This window comes from Cavia porcellus, unplaced genomic scaffold, assembly GCF_034190915.1.
Source record: "Cavia porcellus strain 051 isolate PalLab524CR breed Dunkin Hartley unplaced genomic scaffold, mCavPor4.1 scaffold_32, whole genome shotgun sequence".
NCBI classification, from domain to species: domain Eukaryota; kingdom Metazoa; phylum Chordata; class Mammalia; order Rodentia; family Caviidae; genus Cavia; species Cavia porcellus.
The window spans coordinates 37127660-37151789 of NW_026947515.1; the positions used below are offsets into that span (position 1 = coordinate 37127660).

Genomic DNA, 24130 nt, shown 5'->3' on the forward strand with positions numbered 1-24130 from the left:
GAGAGTGAGTGAACAAGGACCCCTTCTGGTTTACCCCTAGAGTGAGGTGGAGCCCCTCCAGCGCATGTTTGACAAGCTCATCAGCAAGATCTTGACCTTCAAGAAAGACAACTGCACCGAGCTGGTGCCTGTCCCCGAGTACAGCTGCATCATCTCCCTCTGCAAGCTGTACTCGGCCCTGGCCACGCCAGAGAACGGGGTGAGGGCTGGCTGGGCCCGGCTGGGCGGAGAGGGGCGCTCACAACTGCGTGGGGACCATGTCGGTTTGGACATGGTGACCACTGAGGCTGGGAGGGTGTGTGTGTGTGTGTGTGTGTGTGTGTGTGTGTGTGTGTGTGTGTGTGACTCGTGCTGGGCTACAAGCCCAGACTAGGGATTCTAAATGGAACAGAGCAAGGACTGTGGCATAGCTCATGCTTTAACATGTAAGAGGCCCCAGGTTCCATCCTCAGCTCTGTACATGGAGCACACACACACACATCTGCCACACACATGCACACATACATCACATACGTATGTACGTACGTACATACCAGAACACAGTGGAGTCTCGGGAAAGTCTCCCTCATATCCTGCGGGCTGAGGTAGTTTGTTCAGTTCCTCATTTCTTTTTTCTTTCAAAATATGAACAGTAATTTTTGGTGTGTGCGAGGCCTGGAATACCATTTTTTTTGGGAAAAGCTCCCAGCCTAATCAGATGAGGAATTCTAGAAAACTTCAGGTTACCTGATATTTAGGGAATTTTGTTCAGTTTAGGATGACAGAGTAAGGGTCCAAATTTGGACTTTGTGTGGAGATCTTATCACTGGAAATGGTTTGCAGTTGCTTGTTTATTGTGTAGGTTGGAGACCAAACCCAGGGCCGTGGGCTGCTTAGGCAGGCACAGCCCCTGAGCTAGCTCACCAGCAGTTACAGGATTGTTTTTAAAGACACTGTGGGATAACAAGCCCAACACGTAAGGTCTAGAGCAGTGTAAGTCATTCCTTGTACAGTTCATATAAATTAAAATATGTAGATGCAGTCACGGGAAGGCTTGGGAGGAGGACAGCTGGACCGTGCTGATAGGAGGGGCTCCTGGGAGGGGACAGCTCCTGGAGAGCAGGCAGGGTGGGGGCAGCCTCAGTACAGACAGCCCCACAGGATTCCTGTTCCCCTGGGCAGGCAGGGTGAGGTGGTGGGGTGCAGGGCAGGCAGGTGGCGGGTGCAGAGTGGCTGAGGGGTGTAGGCAGGGTGCCATCCGTGTGCTGTCTGCGTGGGGAGGAGACCTGGCCATGAGGGAGGTGAGATGCGCTGTGCGTGGTGGTGAGCCTGGAAAGAAAGGCCCAGAAGGGTTCTTGATTGGACATAGACTCTCACCATACTCTCCCGCCTGCGTTTTGAGGATTGAGGGTTATTCTAAGATCATGGCCAGCACCCTGGGCTGGACACATCCTGTATACGGCATTGTCTGTAGGTCATGCGGGTCCTGTTGTCACGAGACCCCACGCACACACGGGCCTGTGACAGCGTCCTGTGGAAGGCCAGGGGTGGCAGGAAGGGCACTGAGGTTGCTGTTGTGTGGCATTCTCCCCAGAGAGGTCCGTGTTCAGGTAGCCCTGGGCTCCTCGCAGCCTCCCATGGGAACAGAGCTTGACCGGAGCCTCGGGAGACAGGAGACCAAACTCGAGCAGGATCAGCTCTCAAACTTTATTACGTACAGCGAACCGGACCTGACAAGGTCCGCCACCCTCGGTGTTGATTCCTCTTCTGCCGTTGGGGGCAGGAACAACCTCTTATAAGGGGAAGCAGTATCCAATCACAGAGAAGCGCGCCTAACAAGCTGATAGGCTAGCGTCACGGGTAACTGGGCAGATATGACAATTTGGCGGGCTTGTTCAGGCCGGGAAGAACCCGGAAGCAGGAAATGGGCGCCATCTCAGGTGGCTTCCCACATCTCCCCCTTTTTTATTTATTAAAATAGGATGGTCTGTGGGTCCCTCCAAGGTGTCTATGACCTTGTTGCTGTTAGACACCTAGGAGTGGGCCTACCTTGTAGGCCGAGGCATGAGAGAATGTAGAGGTCTATACCCTGCTGTGCATCACCCTGTTTTGTGCATATCCTTGCGCCAGGACCATGCTCAAGGTGAGTGGTTCATTTTTTCGCAGGGCCAGGCTTTTGTGAACCGAACCTGGATGCATATAGACATTCATTCCTGCCTTCCCCCCAACCTTTGGGGCGGATGGCACTGCAGTACCCTTGGTCTCGCATCTCAATGCCAATAATTTGGCTCCAGGAGGGACCCCTGGCCTTATAGGCCATATATATCTGAGTGGAGCCTGTCTTAGGTTGACTGGGAGGGCTTTTCCCGTCTTACCCGTCATTGGCTTGCCCACTCAGCTCTTATAGCTGATGTTCTGCAATGTGAAGGAGATATGCGGCGGCCTGCTGGCCTGATGGGCCACCTGCTGCCATTTGCATGGCTGCCATAGCTGTGATCTTAACCTGCTGCTGAGTTTGTATGAGGCGATCTAACAAGCATTTAATAACCACAAGCCCCACTAGGAAGGCCACGGCAATCAGGATCCAAATAGTCAGGTTGGGCCAGGAGAACCAGGAGGTGACGCGTTCCCACAAACTGGCTATAACACTGCCTAAAGTTGATAAATCGAACCTGACTGGACCTAGTTGGATACCGTCCATATTGTCAAGTTCCTGACCGACTATGAGGGACAAATTGTGAAACTTAGGTAGGTAGGTGTCTTGCAGCCAAGCTGTCATATTAGGAACCCACAGAATAGAAAAAGCTCCAAACCAGACATTTTAGTTTGTAGATGGTCTCGGGCGCTGAGCGTCGGTCCCAGAAGGGTCGAGTTGACTTGTGTCCGCGGGCTTATCCTCCTGTGCTTTCTCAGGAACTGGTGGGGAGTTTACTGCTCGCGTCAATCTTTCCGGGACCCACAGCGGTTCGCGACCTGGTTCCTGTGGGAAAACACAAACCGCACCTCGGGTCCAGCTAATCACTGGATCCGGGCCCATCCATTGTCCTGTAAGGACATCTTTCCATCTCACCAGCCCTTTGTCGGCCGGGGATGGGTTATTGTGCTCCATGGCAGGGGAATGATTATTGTGATTAAGATTTAAAAAATTTATGGTAAAGAGTGCCAATGATATTCTTCCTTTGGGCGTTAGGCCGTGGCCACCCAATTCACGGCACAGGCGTGTCCACTCTTCTAAGGACCTATTTTTGTTAGTTCTTAGGACATCACGGCACTCCTTAGTGCACTGTTCAAAAATCAATTGTTTTATGAGAGGGTGAGCCGCCTCAGCATCTGGAAAAATCCTGTTAGCGGCCTCAAGCATGCGGGCCACAAAGTCTGAAAATGGCTCTCCCTGCCCTTGTATAATTTTTGTAAGGTGACCCGTATGTTCTCCCTTTCCAGCCAGCCGTCTCCAGGCCTGGAGGCCACAGCGGCTAATTTGTTCATAAACCTGGCGAGGGTATTGAGTTTGATCTTCCTCAAAGGCTCCTCGCCCTAATAGCATATCCCTGTTCCACTCTCTCTGGTTATTTTCCCTGTTGGCTGCCGCCTGCTCTACACAGAATTCCTCATTCCAGGACTTCCAATCTAAATATTGTCCGGGGGAGAGGCAGGCGCGTGCCAGCTGGGTCCAATCTCCAGGAGTTAAAAGCAGACCTGCCAATGCCTCTAAAAGCGCCATGGTAAATGGCGCATTGGGCCCATAAGCTGAAACTGCGTCCTTGATAGTTTTAAGTTGTTTAATTTCTAAGGGCTTATAATATCCTCCTCCTCCCCTGCCTCCTACTTGTACCGGGAATGCATGGAGACCGGAACACTCAAAAGGAAGCCGCGACCATACCCTCCGGTGGAAGGACCCTCCGGTGGTGAACTTGCCAAAGGGCGGAAGGGCTTAAGCTCCTCCCGTAAGGCGGAGTAGCTCGGGCAGGGTGGTGTTTGGTTCCCCTTTTTATCTTCCCGAGCCCTAAGTTCCTCTTTTAACGGTGTAGGAGGGTCATGCTTAGCAAAGACGACCTCCTCTTCTGAGCCTTCCGAATCAGAATCAGAATTAGAGCCCTGAGGGTCCTCCGGAGACCCACAATCGGCAGTGGCTCCGGGCTCCTCTGAGCATTCCGATCGAGCTCTATCAAAAGCCTGTCGGGCTGTATTAGCGAAGCGAAAGCAAAACAGATGCAAAGGGAAAAGAAAAGAAAAAAAAACCCAGCGTCCACTCGTGTGGCGCTCAAAATCTGTTAGGTGCGTCCACCCAACCCAGGTGACCCAGTACTCACCTGTCCCGGGAACCGCTGTATCTCACGTAGCTGATCAGGGTGAAGAGAAGAGGTGCTCGGGGCCTTCCGTTGTTATTGGGCTAGGTCCTCTGTCTTACCGCAGGCGACAGCAATCGCACCTCCCGGCCGAAGAGGCATGTCGCTGAGTCTTTTACCTTTTTCCCCGTACGGGCGGCCACCAGATGACCGGAGCCGCGGGAGACAGGAGACCAAACTCAAGCAGGATCAGCTCTCAAACTTTATTACGTACAGCGAACCGGACCTGACAAGGTCCGCCACCCTCGGTGTTGATTCCTCTTCCACCGTTGGGGGCAGGAACAACCTCTTATAAGGGGAAGCAGTATCCAATCACAGAGAAGCGCGCCTAACAAGCTGATAGGCTAGCGTCACGGGTAACTGGGCAGATATGACAATTTGGCGGGCTTGTTCAGGCCGGGAAGAACCCGGAAGCAGGAAATGGGCGCCATCTCAGGTGGCTTCCCACAAGAGCTGCCATGTGCACCCTGGCCAGGGGTTTAAGAGCGGGGGCTCCAAATACACTGTACCCACTATTAAATTAGGTGTATTTTAAAACTTAATTTTTACTTATGTAAGCAATCGGTGGGTCTCACCTTCTTTCTAAAATTAAATTTTCTTATGTAAAGCTCAAGTTCTTTTTGTTCTCTTTCTGCCTTGTGATCTTGGGCCCCTCCCTCCTCCATAAGAGTAATTATTATTGTTATTATTATTTTTAATCGGTACCGGCGATCAAACTCAGGACTGCCTGCTTGCAAGGCAGGTGCTTATGCCACTGAGCTAAATCCCCAGCCCCCATAGGAACAATATTATAGTGTGTTCATGTGTCCTCCAGATCATTTTAAAAATGTTTATTTATACATAAGGGCGTAGATATCCATAGAAAATGTGGTGTTTAGAAAATAGACTGTGTGAGTAATTCCTGTACTCAGGAGGCTGAAGGAGGAGGATTGCCGTGAGATGGAGGCCAGCCTGCACTACCCAGTGAGACCCTTTATCAAAAAAAGAAAGAAATGAACCATGTTACTCAAAATATGCTTGTTAAACCAACAGTCTGTTTTTGAGTTTTGTGTTGCTTTGAATTTTGTGTTGCTTTGTCTTGCTAGATTGGTATCGTTGTGTTAATAGCTACGTACTATGCTACAGTAGAACCTTAAAGTTTACTTTTTCCTTTCCTCTACTGGTGGATGTTTAGGGCATCTCTAAGGCTTTTGCAGTGACAGGTCAACACAAATGTCCCTGAACGTGCCTCCTTCAGTAACCAACCGTAGGTGCTCCTCCAGGGCAGATGAAGCTGTGTCTGTCCTAAGGCTTAGCAAAAAGGAAGCCAAGGGCCACTGCTGAGCAACAAGGAAGTTCGGGTTTATCTGAAGTCTTTCGTAGGCTGTAGATAAGCACGCATAATTGGAAGACAACCAGCACCCGGAAAAGAGGGAGGCTGCCAGCCTTTGGGGTGGCCGGTGAGCAGCTCCTCCACCCCTCACGGGCATGTCCTCCTCGTCCCCAGGTGAACCCCGCTGACAGTGAAAGCTACTCAGCCACAGTGGAGATGATCTTCGTGTTCAGCATGATCTGGTCAGTGTGTGCCTCCGTGGACGAAGACGGCCGCAAGAAGATTGACAGCTACCTGCGTGAAATTGAGGGCTCCTTTCCCAATAAGGTCGGGGGCCTCAGAACCCCTGGGACCCCCGATCCTCGGCTTCCACCCGAGCTCTCTCCCAGCTCTCTCTCTTGTCCCTGGTGATCTGTAGCCCTTCCAGCTGCAGAGAGCTGGGGGCTCTCCATGGTGACACAAACATGCCCTCCTTAGGACACAGTATATGAGTATTTTGTGGACCCCAAGATGCGGAGTTGGACATCATTTGAGGAGACGCTCCCTAAGAGTTGGCGTTACACACCCAAGTGAGAGCAGAGTCTGGGGTACACGTAGGATTGGCGGCTGTGGTTGGTGGGAGATGGGGCAAGGGAGATGGGGCCCAGAAGCAACAACCAGCTCTAAAAGGAGAGGTGGGTCCCAGAGAAGGGTTGACTCCTGGACACAGGATCTAGAGGACTTGGGGCAGGGTCTTCAAAGATGGTTCCGCACGCCCAGGCGCTGGAAACAGACTGACAAGTGGCTGTGGAGGGAAACATACTCCAGGAGGAGGGATGCAGGGGGCGCTGGGAGGAAGTGGGCCCACGACGCTGGAGATGCAGCCCCCTTTTCTCGGCCAGCACTCCCTTCTACAAGATCATGGTGCCCACCGTGGATACTGTTCGCTACAAATACCTGGTGAACACCTTGGTGGACAGCCACAACCCCGTGCTGCTGGTGGGTCCCGTGGGGACTGGGAAGACCTCCATCGCACAGAGTGTCCTGCAGTCCCTGCCCTCCAGCCAGTGGTCGGTGCTCACGGTCAACATGTCCGCACAGGTGTGCGCGGGCCCGGGGCCCAACGCCGGTCCCCGGCTCTCCGTCTCCTGCTCTCCCCGGGGGTCCAAGTGTTGGTAAATGCTCCTCTGTGACCCCACGTTTCTCCCGATGACCCAGGCGCTCGTTGTGTGCTTTTTCACCAGACCACATCCAACAACGTTCAAAGCATCATCGAGAGCAGGGTGGAGAAGCGAACCAAGAGTGTCTACGTGCCGTTCGGGGGCAAAAGCATGATCACCTTCATGGACGAGCTAAACATGCCGGCCAAGGACACGTTTGGGTCCCAGCCACCCCTGGAGCTCATCCGCCTCTGGATTGACTACGGCTTCTGGTACGATCGCGCCAAGCAGACCATCAAGTATATTCGCGTAAGCATCCCGAGGGGTCGCTCTTAGGCCTCTGCCCCTTCCTAGTGCGCCCCAGTGCCCACGCCCCTGGCACCTGAGCTCAGTCCTGCGAGTCCTTCCCGCAGCAGAGGCCAGACACCCAGCCCCAGGTCATGGCTCCTGTTACCAAGTTTCCTCACGACCCTGCTCCACAGTGTGTGACCCGAAGCTCCTACCCTCCGCTGCCATCCTTTCCAGGCCCGTGACGTCCCTCTGTGCCCACGAGCTATCCTGCTTCCCCCAGAACCCCTGGCTCCGCTCCTCAGACCCTCCTGGAGCTGCTCCTCTGCGTTCTGGTGCTCTGCGCCCCTGCACAACCCAGGCGGCTCCCGTCAGTCGGGCTTTTCTCCCAGGGGCTCTGGGCACCTTTGTTGCTATTTTTGCTCTGATGAAGGGGAAGTGGACATTCTGGCCTGATTCCCGTGTACCCATCTCTCTGGCATCTAGGGTCAAAAACAGCCTAATAATCAACTCATGTCCCCCTAGGAGGCTCAGCACTAGACGCATACAATTTAAAAAGAAAAAGAGGAGGTCACGTGCAGGATGCAGTGACAGTTTAACTTCCTGCGTTTTCTACCTTGGGCACAGCAATGGAAACAAGGGAATAAAGACAAACGCATTACTTTGATAATTCTACAAAACCCTCCCGTCATTTCCTTCTCTCCATCTTTTTGTTATTATTTATTTTTGCCTGCGTTCCCCCGTATTTCTCCCTTCTGGTCCCATCCCTGACCCTCTTCCGTTTGTACTCCCGCTCGCTACCTTCTCCCTTCTTTTGCACCCTCTCTGTGACTTTTGGTCATTGTCTAAATTTTTTAAAACATTCCAACTGACACATAGTAATTGTACACATATATAGCATACAGTGTGACATTTCATTATGCCCTACAGGTTCACTGATCACTAGATCAGGATAATTGGCCTGTTCTTCACCTCAAACATCATTGTTTGTGATTTGTGTTGGGACCGATCCAAAGCCTCTGTCCCAGAGACCCTAAAGCCTTCCCTGTCCTGTGTCTTGGTCATCCCCTCCCACCTGATGCCCTGCCGGCTTGCTCTCCAGGACATGTTCCTGATGGCCGCCATGGGCCCTCCTGGGGGCGGACGGACTGTCATCTCCCCGAGGCTTCAGAGTCGTTTCAACCTCATCAACATGACCTTCCCCACGGTGAGGCTGCAGTGGGACTGTCAGGAGGGGCTGACAAGGCAAAACCTTGCCTGACCTGAAGCAAGCGGGTGGGCCACGGAGGGGCCGAGGACCCCGAGCGGCGTCACCTGCAGGGGCCTGTGACTCCTGCCGTCGGAGCCCTTGCTGGCCTTCTGAGCCAGGAGAGCAAGAGGTGGAAGGCATGTCCTGCTCTGTGTGCAGAGGAGCAGGCAGGTGGGTCCTGCAAAGCGGAGAGTCAGGAGCAGCTTCAGAATTAGGGTGCAGGGAGCGAGCACTCACCAAGGTACAGAGTTTAAGGGGGCATCTTTCAGAAAGTTAAAGTTACGCAGCGTGCAGAGAGTGTGTGCTTGTAATCCCAGCACTTGGGAGGCGAGGGAGGAAGATTCGAATTCAAAGCTAGCTTGGGCAATTTTGAGGAGTCGAGGGCTGTATCGTAATGGTGGAGTACTTGCCTAGCACTCTCACACACACATTTCTTCTCCTTTTTCTCCCTCCCTCCCTCCTCCTCCCCCCTGTTCCCCCTCTTTCCCTCCCACCCCTTAAATTCTGTGGCTGATTCTTACCCTGGCTACAGGGCCAGGAGCCTTGGAAAGTGAGTCTGGGGTCTCTTTTTAAGGAGTCCCAGATCATCCGTATCTTTGGCACCATGATCAACCAGAAGCTTCAGGACTTTGATGAAGAGGTGAAGCCCATCGGGAACGTGGTGACGGAGGCCACCTTGGACGTGTATAATACAGTGGTACAGCGCTTCCTGCCCACACCGGCCAAGATCCATTACCTCTTCAACCTCCGGGACATCTCCAAGGTGACCGTGTGGCCTTGCCTTGTACCTGTCCCAGCTCCTGAGAGACGTCCACTTCTTTTCAAAATGAGCCTTAGGCATAGCGAACCTGAGCCTGGCCCCAGCAAACAGACACCAAAAGTCACTCCATCCTAAGATGCTACTTTCTCTGCCCTAACCTCCAAAAGCTCTACAGGGCACCTCTTTCCTCTCTGCACCCCAGTCCATCATTGCTCTTCCCCCAGGTGTTCCAGGGCATGCTGAGAGCCAACAAGGACTTCCATGATACCAAGGCCAGCATCACACGACTCTGGATTCACGAGTGCTTCAGGTGACCAGTGCACATGCACCCCGGACAGTTCCAGCCTTCCTCGGCCTCTCCTCCTGGCCTGCCCCTCCCGTCCTCGGGCCATTCTGCTCTTCAGTCCAGCTCTCATCCCCACAGAGTCTTCTCTGACCGCCTGGTTGATGCGACAGACATGGAAGCCTTTGTGGGCATCATAAGTGATAAACTCGGCTCCTTCTTTGACCTCACGTTTCATAACCTCTGCCCAAACAGACGGCCTCCTATCTTTGGTGAGCCCGTGACTCTGAGGAGGCTGGGGGTGGAAGGAGGGCAGGGCCTGGCGCCCTGCTGCGGAGGGCCCTGAAGGCAGTCAGGGGAGGACCAGGCCTCGGAGACCCGATGCCCTCCCGCCCCGGCCCAGGGGACTTCCTGAAGGAGCCCAAGGTTTACGAAGACCTGACAGATCTGACGGTGCTGAAGACAGCCATAGAGAATGCCCTCAACGAGTACAACCTGTCTCCCTCCGTGGTGCCCATGAAGCTGGTGCTCTTCCGGGAGGCCATTGAGCACAGTGAGCGCTGGCTGCCCCCTGCCCCCCCCAACCCCGCTGTGCAGTTTCCAGGGGAAAAGGCTCCCTTCCCGGCCGCCCCCAGATCAAGGACGGGAGCTGCCACTCATGGTGATGGCCGTTTAACAGACAAGGGGCAGTTAAAAGCTGAATGGCTTTCAGGGACTGGGCACCAACTTCCTTCCAAACCCCATGGCTCCTCACGGTCACGTCCGGGGCCTTGAGCCCCGGCCGAGGGCCTGGAGGTCCCTAGGGTTTGCCCTAGCCAATTTATTACCCTCACCCGGCTTCAGTCACGCGGATCGTTCGGGTGATCGGACAACCTCGGGGCAACATGCTCCTGGTGGGCATCGGGGGCAGTGGACGCCAGAGCCTGGCCCGCCTGGCCTCCTCCATCTGCGAGTATGACACCTTCCAGATCGAGGTCACCAAACACTATCGGAAGCAGGAGTTTCGAGATGGTACGCTGAGGAGTCTGGAGTGAAGGGCTGAGTTCCTTTGATGACCAGAGGGGCAGGGAGGAGGTGACTTGTGAGAGGTGCTGGCCGCTGGGCGGGGTGGGAGGCGGTGGCCGAGCTGGGGAGGGGGCTCCCGCAGGACGGGAACTGAGCGGAGTCTGTTCTCCCCCCTCCTCGTCTCTCATGTGGCCAGATATCAAACGTCTCTACCGTCAGGCTGGGGTAGAGCTCAAGACCACGTCCTTCCTTTTTGTGGATACCCAGATTGCTGACGAGTCCTTCCTAGAGGATATCAACAACATCCTCAGCTCTGGAGAGGTCCCTAACCTCTACAAGGCTGACGAGTTTGAGGAGGTACGTGTCCTCCCATGCCTGCTCCCCAGCCAGTTGGTTCTTGGGCCTTCCTAAGTGACTCCCCAAAAGTCTGTTTCCATCTCACCCCACCCCGGGAAGACCGAAGGGCTGTTCCTCTTCAGCCATCTGGGGACCCTGCTGGTGGGGCGGCTTCTAACCCCGACCCTGTGTGACTTTTGTCCAGATCCAGACGCTCATCATAGACCAGGCCCGGGCTGAGCAGGTGCCTGAGACCTCCGACAGCCTCTTCACCTACCTCATCGAGCGTGTGCGGAACAACCTGCACATCGTGCTCTGCCTCAGCCCCGTCGGGGACCCCTTCAGGTGGCTGGTCTCACAGGCTTCCTCCTAGGGGGTGTCGCACCCCTCATTTGGTCCCCCCCACCCCCGCTGCCGCCTTGTGACCTTCCATACCTTCTGGAAATCAGTGTCATGAATAACAGCAGGCCTTCCCACCCAGCTCACCCCATCTTCTTCCCACATGCTGCACCCCCCCTTCAAGAAATCCCTGTGGCCAAAGTGGTGGCCATCCATTTCTGTGGGTGTGACTGACTTTTTTCTTCTGGTTGATGATGTTTTTATTTTGTAGTTTTAAGTCTTTATATAATACACACACACACACACACACACACACACACACACACAGCCAAATATGTCAGCACATGCTACCAGGGAGGCTGAAGCAGGAAGATCACAAGGTTGGGGCCAGCCTGAACGACTTAGCAAGACTCAGTCTCAAAATACAATATTAAGAAAGGACTGGGAAGGGCTGGGGATTTAGCTCAGCGGCATAAGCACCTGCCTTGCAAGCAGGCAGTTGTGAGTTCAATCCCTGGTGCCGATAAAAAGGAAAAAGACAAAAAAAAAAAAAAAAAAAGAAAGGCCTGGGAATGTAACTCAGTGTGAAGGCCCTGGACTCAATTCCCTGCACCAAAAGCAAAATAAAGCAAAAGCCCACACAGAAAGTATAAGATTTCTCACTTGAACTATTCTTGGGTACACAGTTGGGTGGTGTTAAGTATATCCACATGGCTGTGCGAGAGACCCTAGACCTTTCTTTATTTTCTCAGACTGAAATTCTGTGCTCACTAATAGTAACAGCCTCCCAGCCCCCTGGAAACACTCTGCTTCTGTCTCTGCCTCTGCTTCTTTTGAAACCCTGTATATGTGGAATTGTACAGTATTTGCCTTTTTTTGTACTGGGGATCGAACGCACAACCTCATGCTTGCCAGGCAGGGCTGTGCTGCTGAGCTGTATCCATGGCTATATCCTAGTATTTACCTTTTTGTGACTGACGGACTTTGCTTACTGTAAATACTCATCCATACTCGAGCATGTGACATGATTAGCTTCTCTTTGAAAGGCCAAATAATATTCCATAGTACATAATAATACATTTTTATGCATTCTTGGTATGACTAGGTTTTTAAGGGCATCAAAAACTAGAGGCGGTCACACGTGTGTGGAGACAGAGCTAAACAAGCATTTTTTAGCACTGTGGAGTCTGGTGTGTTCACGCGCCGGTGCTGTCTCACGGAATCCCCCAGCAACCCCAGTACGAGCAGCTCCCTTCTAGAGAGAAGGAAGCCGATGTTCGCCGAGGTTAGATACTTGCCCCAGAGCCACACCTGGAAAGTGTGCATTCAGGCCTCTCCCATCTGGGCTGTGCTTCTAAACGCTCCTGAGCTGGCTCTGCGGGGCCCGAATCTGAGCAAGGAGTTACAGGAGCAAGAGGAAGGGACATTTCCATCCCCAGAGCAGGCGGCTGGCTGTGTGTGTGAAGCCCAGGGCTGGAAGCCTCATGGTGAACGGCTTCACTGCCTCTCAAAACTCCCCCTCAGGAACTGGATCCGCCAGTACCCAGCCTTGGTGAACTGCACCACCATCAACTGGTTCTCAGAGTGGCCCCGCGAGGCCCTGCTGGAAGTGGCTGAGAAGTACCTGGTGGGCGTGGACCTGGGGCCTCAGGAGAACGTGAGGCCCCCCCCCCCGTGACACCCCTGCCCCGACCTGGCCCCCGCTTCTTTCCCCATCTCCTTTGTTTGTTGTTGTGTGTTGCTGGCCTCAGATCCATAAGAAGGTGGCCCAGATCTTTGTCACCATGCACTGGTCTGTGGCTCAGTATTCCCAGAAGATGCTGTTGGAGCTTCGAAGACACAACTACGTCACACCCACCAACTACCTGGAACTCGTGTCTGGATACAAGAAGTATGAGACAGAGCAGGGCTGTGGAGGGCCGGGGAGGGGACAGGCTGGGGGACCGGGGTGCTGGGGGGAGAGGCACAGAGGCACAGAGGCGGTTTGTTCTGCCCTGCAAGTTGAGGAGTGAGGGATGGGGGTGTGCTTCTGGTAGGAGGAGCTGCCCTGAGCCCCAGCTGTGTTCCCCGGCTCCCCTGTGTCCACACCCTCTCCGTCCCCCATTTCCTGGACTGTATTTCTCTGTCTTTTTTGGATAATAATACACCTGGGGTCTTTTCCTGTCTGCCTGTACTGCCGTCTAAGTGTCACCTGTTTGCAATAGAAAGAAAAGGTTTTCCCTGCTCTCACTCTCAAAACAGCTCTTGATACAGATTGGGGATGGGTGGGCCGCTGCACACCAAGCAGTTCTCCAGCAGACACTTATGTGGGTGTCTTATAATCTAGCTCAGTCCTGCTGCTGTCTTGTTGGGGTTACGATCAGATCCCAAGGCCAAGGGCTCAAGTCACAAGCCTGCCCCTACTTCAGATTTCTAGCCCCAGGGTGATTTTTACCTGTGCTTCTGACCAACCAGCTACAAATTATGGGTTCCTATGGACTCCTCCCGCCCCCAGGTTCAGTTAATTTGATAGAGTAGCTTGTAGACCCAGGGGAACATTTGCCGTGGAACATTTGCAAGTGGGCAAGGGTCCTGGGCACAGGAGCGGCCGTCCTGTGGACCTGGGCTGTGTATGTTCGCTAACCTGAATGCTCTCTGGACCCTGTGTTCTTCTGGGTTTTTAAAGAGGCTTCATTACGTAGGCAGGATTAGCTCATTAGCCACTGGTGATCAGCTCAGGCTTCAGCTCCTCTGCACCTAGAGGAGGGGTGCGGTGAGGCCCAAAGTTCCAATCCTCCAGTCACAGGCTTGGCTCTCCTGTCACCTCCCTGCAGACAGACGCAGGGGTGCCTCAGTTCCCGAACTTCATTCATTACACAGTTCCCAAAAACATGGCCAGCCTTGTGTTCCTGTGGGGAAAATGGCCACAAATGTGTTCGTTACCTGATTCAGAATCAAAAAGAAAATTTTGCCAAGTGCTACAGTTTCTGAACCAAACTGCAAACAAAAATGTTCATGAACTGAGGCACCACTGTATTTTTGTCACTCTGGAGATGCCAGGGATTTTAGGAGCTCATATCAATATCATATCCCAGTTCCCGTGATACATTTATAAATCATTGAGTGTCAGACCATACATGGTAGCACAATCCTGTAATCACGTCACCCCAGGAGGCTGACGCAGGAAGATAGCAAGTTGGAGTCCAGCTTAGACAACTCTTGTGCTTAGTGAGACCTTGTCTCAAAATAAAAAAGTGGGGCTGGGGATTTAGCTCTTTTGACGGCCCTGAGCACAATCACCAGAACTATCAAAACAGTACAATGAAATGACCAGAGTGGTATAAAGGGGGGCGCGGTCACAGAAAAGAAAAGGACTGCAGAGGCGCACAGGGAAGGAAGGAGGTGCAGGCTCCCCGGGAGGGGTCCTCGGGCGAGGGCTAACCCTGTGCCCCTCCACCCCTCCCGGGGAGCCCAGCCTCCCAGCATCCACTCTGTCCCCAGGCTGCTGGGAGAAAAACGGCAAGAGCTGCTGGACCAAGCCAACAAGCTGCGGACAGGACTGTTTAAGATCGATGAAACCAGGGAAAAGGTGGAAGTGATGTCCCTGGAGCTAGAGGAGGCCAAGAAGAAGGTGGCCGAGTTCCAGAAACAGTGTGAGGAGTACCTGGTCATCATCGTGCAGCAAAAGCGGGAGGCGGACGAACAGCAGAAGGTGGGCAGCCTGGCCGTCTCCCCACCCTTCCAGCCCCACCTCACCGCAGCCCACGGAGGTCTCCTGGGCCCCACCACCCACTGCATCGAGGGTGCTTCCTGCAGCCCTCGTCCTAACCCTGGCCAGGCCAAGGCCCAGCAGCCCTGCGCCCTTTCACCCCCAGGCCGTGACCGCCAACAGTGAAAAGATTGCCGTGGAGGAGGTCAAGTGTCAGGCCCTGGCTGACAACGCGCAGAAGGATCTAGAAGAGGCCCTGCCTGCCCTGGAAGAGGCCATGCGGGTACCGGGCGCAGGAGCGGGGAAGTGGGAAGAGGAGGAGGGACGTGCGTGTCCGAGCCCTCGAGTCCACCCTTCCTCCCAGGCCTTAGAGTCACTGAACAAGAAGGACATAGGCGAGATCAAGTCTTACGGACGGCCCCCTGCCCAGGTGGAGATGGTGATGCAGGCCGTCATGATTCTTCGGGGCAATGAGCCCACGTGGACAGAGGCCAAGCGGCAGCTCGGTAAGGCAGAGAACATGCAGGGGACTGCCACTCTCACGGCTCAACTGCTGAGCACGAGACAGTCAGGGAGACAGTGTAGACAGGCACTGTACTGCCCCTCAGCGTGGGGCGGGGGGCAAGGAGGAGGCCGAACATCAGTGAGGGTTCTTCAGTTGTTACAGAAACGGTTCATCTTTATATGAGAGAAAAGAGAGAATTGAAAAGATAAGGAATGCGTAAAGGCAGGATGCTCTTGGGGCTCCCAAACAGCCAAGAACCCAAACATGGGGAACCCGACTCTTTCTTTCCGCTGTGTGGTTTTCACTACCCTGGGCTCCCGTGGGCAAACATAGCCTGCCAGCCGCAGGTGGCAGCCGCTGCCGCCCTGGAAGAAGGTGGAGGGGATGGGAAGAGCGGTTCAGTGGCCAGAGAGAGCAGACAGGCCAGGAGGTGGAGAGTGCCGGGATGAGGAGTTACCAGGTAGGGCACCGAGGGCAGAGCCCCGGGGCACCGATGCGGCCCGCCCAATGTCCTGGCCTTGGGGACTAAGCCAGCAGGCAGGCGGCAGAGGGCAGGCTTTGGCTGTGAGCCTCAGACAGGGTGTGTAGGCTTAGCCCTCCGCCTGAGGCTGGGACTGTCATCCTGCAGGGGAACAGAACTTCATCAAGTCGCTCATCCACTTCGATAAGGATAACATCTCAGATAAGGTGCTGAAGAAGATTGGCGCCTACTGTGCCCAGCCTGACTTCCAGCCCGACATCATAGGCCGCGTCTCCCTGGCCGCCAAGTCCCTCTGCATGTGGGTGCGGGCTATGGAGGTGAGTGGGGGGCGAGGGAAGGCGGGAGAGAGCGGGGAGCACAGAGCCAGGAGCGGGGTGCCCCCCTGGACGCACGGCCTGTCTCCCCCAGCTGTACGGGCGTCTGTACCGGGTGGTGGAGCCCAAGCGCATCCGCATGAACGCCGCCCTGGCCCAGCTGCAGGAGAAGCAGGCAGCCCTCGCCGAGGCCCAGGAGAAGCTGCGGGAGGTGAGCCCCGAAAGCGGTCCGCACTCTGCCCTCTCCACACTCCATCTCTTCCTGTAATCCCATTTCCTTCCCCACCACCCTGGCCCCTCCTTCTCAGCCGGCCCTCAGGCTGCCCCCAGCTCAGCAAGCCAGCCCAGCGGCAAGGTTTGCAGGGACTCAGAGGCGCAGAGGGCACGGTCAGCCAGAGCCCTGCCCGAGGCCGACTCAGAGTTGGCGACCTGTTGCAGCCTTCTGAGGTGGACCCTGGGACGCTGACGGTGGAATCTGTGTGGCAGATCTTCAGATGTGGAGAGGGTCAGGTCACTGCTGTGGGCCGGCAATAGTGTGGGGGTGGACAGGGAGGGGGCCGTCCTGTGACAGGTTAGAGGCCTGGGATGGTGACTTCTGACAAGATGCACACCCTGGGACTCCCAGACCACACAGGATGATCAGGTGCTGTTATCAAAAGAATTGGTCCTTCAGGGCTGTCCTTTGATTGAATAGGTGATACGGCTCTACCCCTGAGGCAGTGAACCTGTCAGAGCTCTCAGTGATACAAACCTCCTGCTGTGGCAGGAGTGCCACCACTGCCTGAGGTAGTACAGCCACATGGTTTGCAATTCAGAAAGTGTAAGGAGCACCCCCTAAAGTCCTGTGCCCTGCTCTGTGGCACCCAGCTTCCCTCCACGAAAGCAAACAAATTTTACAAATTTTCCCTTAGCCATCCGAAGGTGGTCTATGCTTATGTAAGAAAATGTATATCTACATTTTTTACATTATACATAGTTTAGCACCTTCCTATTTTAATTATTATTATTATTATTTATTTATTTATTTTCTGAGACAGGGTCTCACTATGCAGTTCAGGCTGGCCCTGAGCTTAGTAGCCCAGGCTGGTCTCACATTTGCAAGAATGCCCCCTGCCTCAGCCTCCCGAGTGCTGGGATTACAGGCATGCAGCACCACACCCATTTCCCTATTTCCTATTTCCCTAATCCCTATTTCCTAGAAAACTAAGAAAGGAGGTTTCAATTCAAAGGCTTGAGGCCATTTGGCCTATATCATAGGGAGACTTCTGGCTCAACAAAAAAGTAAGCAGATGGGGAATCAAATTTTCTTCCTTTTTACTGATAAAGGCTGTGACATTTAAGAGTCAAATGTGTCTTTTAACAGAACCTCAGACCTAAGACTGTTAATGCTGAAGACCCACATCAGGCCCATTAAGTAAGAATCCCTGGTAGAGCCTGGGAATCAGCATTTTAAAATTGTCCCTGTTAGAGGCAACTATTTTAACAGCGCTAATCCCATTCGCCATGACCGAATCACCCAAAAACCACTGTGCTGAGGATTAACTTCCAACACGAGCTGGGGAGAGTGGGGGGAGAGTGCGGGCCCAGACGGTCAGTCTGTGCCCGGCTCCGTGGGGTTGGCAGTGGTCAGTTTTCCTAAGCTGTGTCCAGCACTGTCACTCCCTGAAAGTGGGCATAGCTCCTTTTGAAGCCCAACGGCTTAGTTCAAAACCAAGTTTCCTTTGTTTGTTTGTCTTTTCATCGGTACTGGGGATCGAACTCACAACTGCCTGCTTGCAAGGCAGGCGCTTATGCCACTGAGCTAAATCCCCAGCCCCAAAACCAAGTTTCCAACAAGCATCATTGGAAAATAAAAAAGAAGCCAAGAAGTTACTGTGGTTTCCAGATAAAATCACATTGAAACAAAGCTTTGAGGACTGAACCTCAAATGCCACTTTTGTGGCATTTGCCACAAAGCCAGGGTGCTGGAAATCCACGGGTGCATCCTCGCTTGTTTGGAAGTGTCCTGGTTAAAGACACATTGTTTACTGTTGTCAGTATTCTTAAATTCAGGGTCCAGACAGTAAGGCCTTCATCCTGTTTACTGTGCAGCTCTGGGGTCCTGGCCTTGTGGTCAGGCACAGGCTGACTAATATTCCTGCCTCTCTCTATGGAAACCGAGGCCTATGCCATCTGCCTCCCAGGGAAAATATTCATTTATCCTGTTCTTATGTTACCAGAAAACCCACGGCAGCAGGTTCCCGACTGCAGCTGCTCTGGGTGCTCTGAAGCCCCTGCCCCAGGGCCCTGTGCCCTTCCTGTGCTAAGATACCGTTTCCTTCCACACCTGAGCCGCTAAACTGCAGGGCGCGCTCTGGGCACAGCCTCACCCGCAGGCCTGCGGCTCTGCGCTGTTGCCTTGAGTCCCAGCCAGGGCGGAAGACCTGTAGTCCACAAGCCTGTGGGTGACCAGAGGGACTGAGGGGTTCTGGCCGCAGTTTCCGCTTGGCTCTTTGCTCCCAGAACCCTGGACAATGAGATACTGATGTAGTGTGATCTAGGCCTGGCAGCAACCGTTCAAAGCCAGAATCTGTGGTGCATATAAAAACTGACCGCCTTGCAAGTTGAAAGCCAAAAATTAGCTTTCTGTCTCTCATCACCTAAAAGCAACCTACCGCACTTTCGCCTAGCAAGCAGCAGTGGGCCAGGTTGCTGCTAAGTTGCAGACCAACATCTTGCCTCTTCCTTAGGGTCATCCTTACAGCCTCGTTTCCCCTTGCCAGGGTCAGAGTGGCCCCGGCCCAGTTTCCCTGAGCTACCCTGTTTGGGACTGTGCTCCTCTGTAGGAGCAGCCAGTCACCTGTGTCACCTGCGGAGGTCAAGGTAACACGGGACAGGCTTAAAACCTTTCACCCAGTCTACCTGGTTAAACGTCAACCACACAAATCTGAAAAGCCACCTGCCTCCAATGAGCCTCCGCAAATCACTTAAGCCAGGGCGCCTGTGCACGCCTGGGACCTGCCTCCCACCAAAGCTGCTTGTGTGTCTTTCTGGTTTGCCAATATATTCTTGAGAGGATTCAGTCCTTGGAAGCCTCCATCTAATGCCTAGATTCTAAACAAATTGAGGAGAAAGCAAGGTGCCATAGATAGTATCTGGAGTCCCAGGTATTCAGGAGGCTGAGACATGAAAACCACAAGTTCATAGGGCAACGTGAGGGAGACCCTCCCTCCAAAAAATCTCCTCTGGATCCAGGCTGTAAGCCCAGCACTCGGGAGGCACATCCAGGAGGACTGGCACAAGTCCCAAGGCCAGCCTGGGCTGTATAGTGAGGCTGAGTTATAAAACAAAAGGTGATTGACCAAAATACCACTTTTATGACCCGTGGGGACACAGGCGGAAGGTGATGAAATCGGTGGGTGGGGCCCCTCGGGGCTGATCCTGGCGGTGCTGGCCAGGTGGCCCCTGCCCCACCGGAGGGCCCCCAGGGGCTCCCGCTCTGCGGTTCTGCCCACTTCCAAACAGAAGTCGTGGGAACCGGTGAACGCTCCCAGTGTCGCCTTTCAGAGCAGCCTGTGCCTCCCCGGAGATGCCGGGAGTGGAAGGGAGAGGAGGCCTCCCAGCGCGGAAGTGAAACCCGGATAAAGCATTATCGGAGGACGCGGTTCCGGGGAGGGGAGGCAGAGATAGCCCAGGCCACAGGGCAGAACTTTATTTTATTTTCTTCAAATCCATTTTAGTTCAAGGATAAAAAGAAAGAAAGGAAGAAGAAAAATGGTAAAATTTCAAAGCACATCAATGGGGGGCAGTAATGGCACCTGCAGTGTACGCTGTCATCCGCAGATCATTCACGCAGGGCGCAGGGCCGCTGCATTCAGTTGTCTGAACAGCACCAGCACAAATCTTTCTCTTCGGTGGAGAAATTAGTATAACCATCTTAACTATTTATGTACATATACATACACACATGCATGCTTTTCTTTCAGCTTCTCACACTAACAAACAATGTTTACACGAAAGTGTCTTATTTATTTCACTAAGGAGTGTGTTCTCAAGTTGCATTTACCTATAAAAGTGTCCAGTTTATCCTTCTTTATGGCTGAGTAGTAGTCCACAGTATAAAAATACCGCACCTTTTTATTGCACGCTCAGTCAATGGGCATTTAGGTTGTTTCCAAGATTTGGCTATTTATAAACTGTGTTGCTGTGACTACGGGTGCACATACACCGCTGTGGTATGAGTTCTTAATTCTTTTAGGAAGATACCCAAAAGGGGAATAGCGGGTTGAATGGGACCTCCAATCCTAGTTTTTTGAGGAATCTCCACACTGATTTCCTTAATCTAATTGATAGCGACACACAATCCAATCACTGAGAATTTACAGTTGGCTGGGGATTTAGCTCAGCGGCATAAGTGCCTGCCTTGCAAGCAGGTAGTCGTGAGTTTGATCCCTGGTACCGATAAAAAGGAAAAAGACAAAAAAAAAAAAAAAAAAGCGAGAATTTACAGTCAAGTACAACATGATACTTAACAACCGCGGGGTTCACCGTGTGCCTGACCGAGCCCTGTGTGCCTGGGTCACGCAGAGTTGAGCCGGACAACGGTGCTCACTCTCCAGTCATGTTAGGGTCAGTGCTGCCTGTGTGGCTCAGCCTCTCTAACCAGCCTCCAGGCAAAGCGCCCAGGATTGACTGTGGCGCTAAATGTAAATGTCAGCAACCTGGACAGATAAAAAATGCAGAGCTGAGAAAGTAGGGGTGTGTGTGTGTGTGTGTGAAGAAATCTGGCCATGCTGCTGAGCAGACAGAATCCAGGGGAGTGGTCTGCTGTTTTGTGGCACTAAGAACTGAACCCAGGGACTTGGGCCGCTTAAGCGTGTGTGTGTAACCACTGAGTGGCACTCTGGTCCGATCAAGCGAGGCTTTGTACGCTGTTTAACTGATAAAGGTAGCCAAAGGTTAGTAGACAGATGGGGTGGTGACGTGGGGTTCCGGAAGTTAGATACCCATCAGAGCACGTGGTGAATAGAATAATCTAAGGTTGGTACACAGGAACACACTTGGAAGGAGTCACAACAGGTGACTTTGGCCACCTCTGAGAGAAAGGAACTGGGCGGGCAGCCTTGGGACGGTTTGGGAGGAAAGTTTGCCAGGCTTCCGTGACACTGGAATCTTAAAATCCCTATTCACAAAATAAATGGAAGTTTAAAAAGAAAGACTATGTGCTTATGCACATATAAGGATACTTATTAGAGCCTGGAGAATAATATCAGAATGATAGAAAATCACCAGTGTTGGTCCTGGGGAGACCTGTGCAGGAAATTAGGGTTCAGCTCAGGTTGAGCGCTTGCCTAACATGTCCTAGGCCTTGGGGGGTTCTCAGCAGTGCAAAACGCAAGACAACAAGGGTCATGTATTCCAGAGCTAAGAAGCTAGTAAATGTTCTGGGGTGCAGCTCAGCGGGAGACCACATGCCCCGCGGGTGTGAGGCCTTCGGTCGGCTCTGCCCCACCACTGCAAAAACAGAACAAAACTCCAAACGGGTACAGTACTGCAAGAGAGTGCAGACCAGTGCCGCAGGACATGACTGCCAGTTTCTGTTTAAAAATGTACTCACGGGGCTGAGGGCATAGCTCAGCTGTGGGGCTCTTGCTTAGCACATGTGAGGCTCTGGGTTTGATGCTAAATCACATAAAAAAATCCTAAAAATGCCTGAGTGCCGGCCTGATCCGAGGTCTAAGGCTTTGGTAGTGAATAAGTTCACTATCATCTCAGTGCTTATGATTTCTTTTTTCTACAAACTACAGCATCTCTGTTCTGTGTGCGGAATTTTCTAGAAAGCTACACAGGAGACTAAGGCAGGGCTAGGGCTGGGTCAGGAATGACAGGGAGGCTTATCCCTGGTTGTATATACTTCTCTTGCTTTTTGAATTTTGATTTTTGTGAATGCGTTCATGATTCAAAACAAAGAAGCTGGTTGTGTGGTGTACGGCGCGTGATCCCAGCCCTTGGAAGGCTGAGGCAGGAGGGTTGCTGTAAATTCAAGGTCTGCCTTGGCTAGGTAGAAAGACTCTGTTCTCAAGCAAAACCAAACCAAACCAAAAAATAGACAGTGAAATTTATTTTCTAAAATATGACAGATTTTATTAGGGACAACCATGCTTTTACGATCATGAAGAAAATGTCCTTATTTTTATTTATTTCTAGAGATTAAGTATTTTGGCTTGAAATTTCATGAGTTTGTCATTTAAGTTACTGTGGCCAAAAATAACAAACCTTCATAAATGAGAAAAATAGCAATATGGTAACAATTATTAAATCTAGCTAAAGGGTAGTTGTAGGCTTGCAAATTCTCATGATGGTTTTTAAATTGAAAAAGTAAAAACTGCAAAAAAAAAAAAAAAAAGTAAAAATACTACTTTCATATATACATATATGTCCTTCCGGGGTTGGTATCTAACCCAGGGCAGAACCAAACTGAAGGAGAGCAGGCTCACGCATTCTAAGAGTGGTGGCAGAGGGTGTGACTCAGTGGTACGGAGAGAACTGACACGGGGTCTCCCTATGCAGCCCAGGCCCGCCTCAAATTCACAGTGACACTCCTGCCTCAGCCTCTGAGTGCTGGGGTTACAGGTGTGCGTCTTCACACCCAACTGGCACCAAGCTGTGATCTGCATTGTCAGGCAGGATGGTGTGGATGAAGAAAGGGGGGATTATCTCCTGTGTGTATCTCCCCAGAACGGCCCCACAGGGTATTACTCCTGTCTCACACTGCAGGACAGAAATGATCGGGGTGTGGTGGCCCATGACTCGTGCCAGCCCTTGGGAGGCTGAGGCAAGAGGATCACTGTGAGTTTGAGGCCAGCCTGGGCTACATAAGTGAGTTTAAGGCCTGGCTACACATAGTAAGACCTACACACCACCACCTGAGAGAGGGAGAGAGAGAGAAACTTGTACTTGACTGTCATCATTCAAACTATTGCAGGGCCTTAGGACGACAAATTCAAAGTCAGCCCAAGCAACTGAGCAAGGCCTGTCTCAAAATAAAAAATAAAAAGGCCTCAGGCATATAACTCCTCAGCAGCACAGCCCTGGGTGTGATCCTCGGAGAGAGTGAGGAGGAGGGGGAGAGAGAGACTGAGATTCACCGCGCTGCACAGGTCATGATTTGCTATAGAGCGCTCTGCCCTGGACCCCGGCCACCCACACAGCGTGCTCTGCTCCCTTCCAGGTGGCGGAAAAGCTGGAGATGCTCAAGAGGCAGTATGACGAGAAGCTGGCACAGAAGGAGGAGCTGCGCAAGAAGTCGGAGGAGATGCAGCTCAAGCTGGAGCGGGCTGGGATACTGGTGTCAGGCCTGGCTGGTGAGAAGGCCCGGTGGGAGGAGACCGTGCAGGTGAGAGCTGCTCCTGCCGCCAGCCAGCCCACCCATCCCAGAGGGCCCGCCCCTTTCCCCTGGAGGAACCTGGGCTAGGTGTGAATGCAGAGGGAAGGGCCTTGGGGCCATCAGTGATTGGGTGGGGCTGGAAAACACCCACACGGGGCTCCTGATGCAGCTGCTACCCTGACAGACCACAGACAGAGCCTCCATCTCCTGGCTCCGCAGGGGTCGGGCCTTATCACCAGAGGGGGACATTGCCGCCAGAGGTGGGCAACTCAGAAGTGATTAGAACCAGGTTCCCAGAGCACAGAGGGTTAGGAGGGGAAAGAATTCCTTTGATCTAGATGTGTCCAGAGGAGAGTACCTTCAAAAGCATTCCAAGTGTCCCCCAAAGGTCTAGAGGCCCAGATGGCTTCTGTCTCCCTGTCACCAGGGCCTGGAGGAAGATCTTGGCTACTTGGTGGGGGACTGTCTCCTGGCAGCTGCCTTCCTGTCCTACATGGGACCCTTCCTGACCAACTACCGGGATGAGATCGTCAACCACATCTGGATCAGGAAGGTGAGGAGGGGCAGCGTGTGGTGGTGAACACTTGGAACCCCAGCACTTGGGAGCCTGGAGCAGGAGGGTCACAAATTCGAAGCCAGCCTGGCTTTACAGAGAGACCCCATCGCAAAGCACAAGGGGATAGAGAGAGAGAGAGACAGACAGACAGACAGAGACAGATAATGAGAGAAACCGAGAGACA

The 24130-nt window shown here is 53.0% G+C and overlaps 1 protein-coding gene across 9 annotated transcripts in view; it reads left to right on the forward strand.

Annotated features, from left to right (window-relative positions):
* Dnah2 (dynein axonemal heavy chain 2) overlaps positions 1–24130 on the forward strand; it is a 109968-nt gene that overhangs the window by 66747 nt on the left and 19091 nt on the right. For 6 of the 9 annotated variants that reach the window (XR_010045329.1, XM_063242551.1, XM_063242546.1 and 3 more), the window contains 22 exons: positions 41–199; positions 5812–5964; positions 6115–6206; positions 6519–6717; positions 6861–7085; positions 8167–8271; positions 8888–9076; positions 9298–9383; positions 9498–9628; positions 9760–9909; positions 10200–10367; positions 10558–10718; positions 10903–11042; positions 12561–12693; positions 12788–12927; positions 14517–14727; positions 14891–15007; positions 15089–15230; positions 15858–16027; positions 16119–16235; positions 23235–23399; positions 23818–23943. Coding sequence is in view for 7 of the 9 variants with exons in the window: in XM_063242551.1 (XP_063098621.1) it covers positions 41–199; positions 5812–5964; positions 6115–6206; positions 6519–6717; positions 6861–7085; positions 8167–8271; positions 8888–9076; positions 9298–9383; positions 9498–9628; positions 9760–9909; positions 10200–10367; positions 10558–10718; positions 10903–11042; positions 12561–12693; positions 12788–12927; positions 14517–14727; positions 14891–15007; positions 15089–15230; positions 15858–16027; positions 16119–16235; positions 23235–23399; positions 23818–23943 (3279 nt within the window). In the remaining 2 variants the exon portion in view is untranslated. Of the gene's footprint in view, positions 1–40; positions 200–5811; positions 5965–6114; positions 6207–6518; positions 6718–6860; positions 7086–8166; positions 8272–8887; positions 9077–9297; positions 9384–9497; positions 9629–9759; positions 9910–10199; positions 10368–10557; positions 10719–10902; positions 11043–12560; positions 12694–12787; positions 12928–14516; positions 14728–14890; positions 15008–15088; positions 15231–15857; positions 16028–16118; positions 16236–23234; positions 23400–23817; positions 23944–24130 lie in introns of those variants that run through there. The other 3 variants (XM_063242552.1, XM_063242549.1, XR_010045330.1) reach the window with 3 other exon arrangements.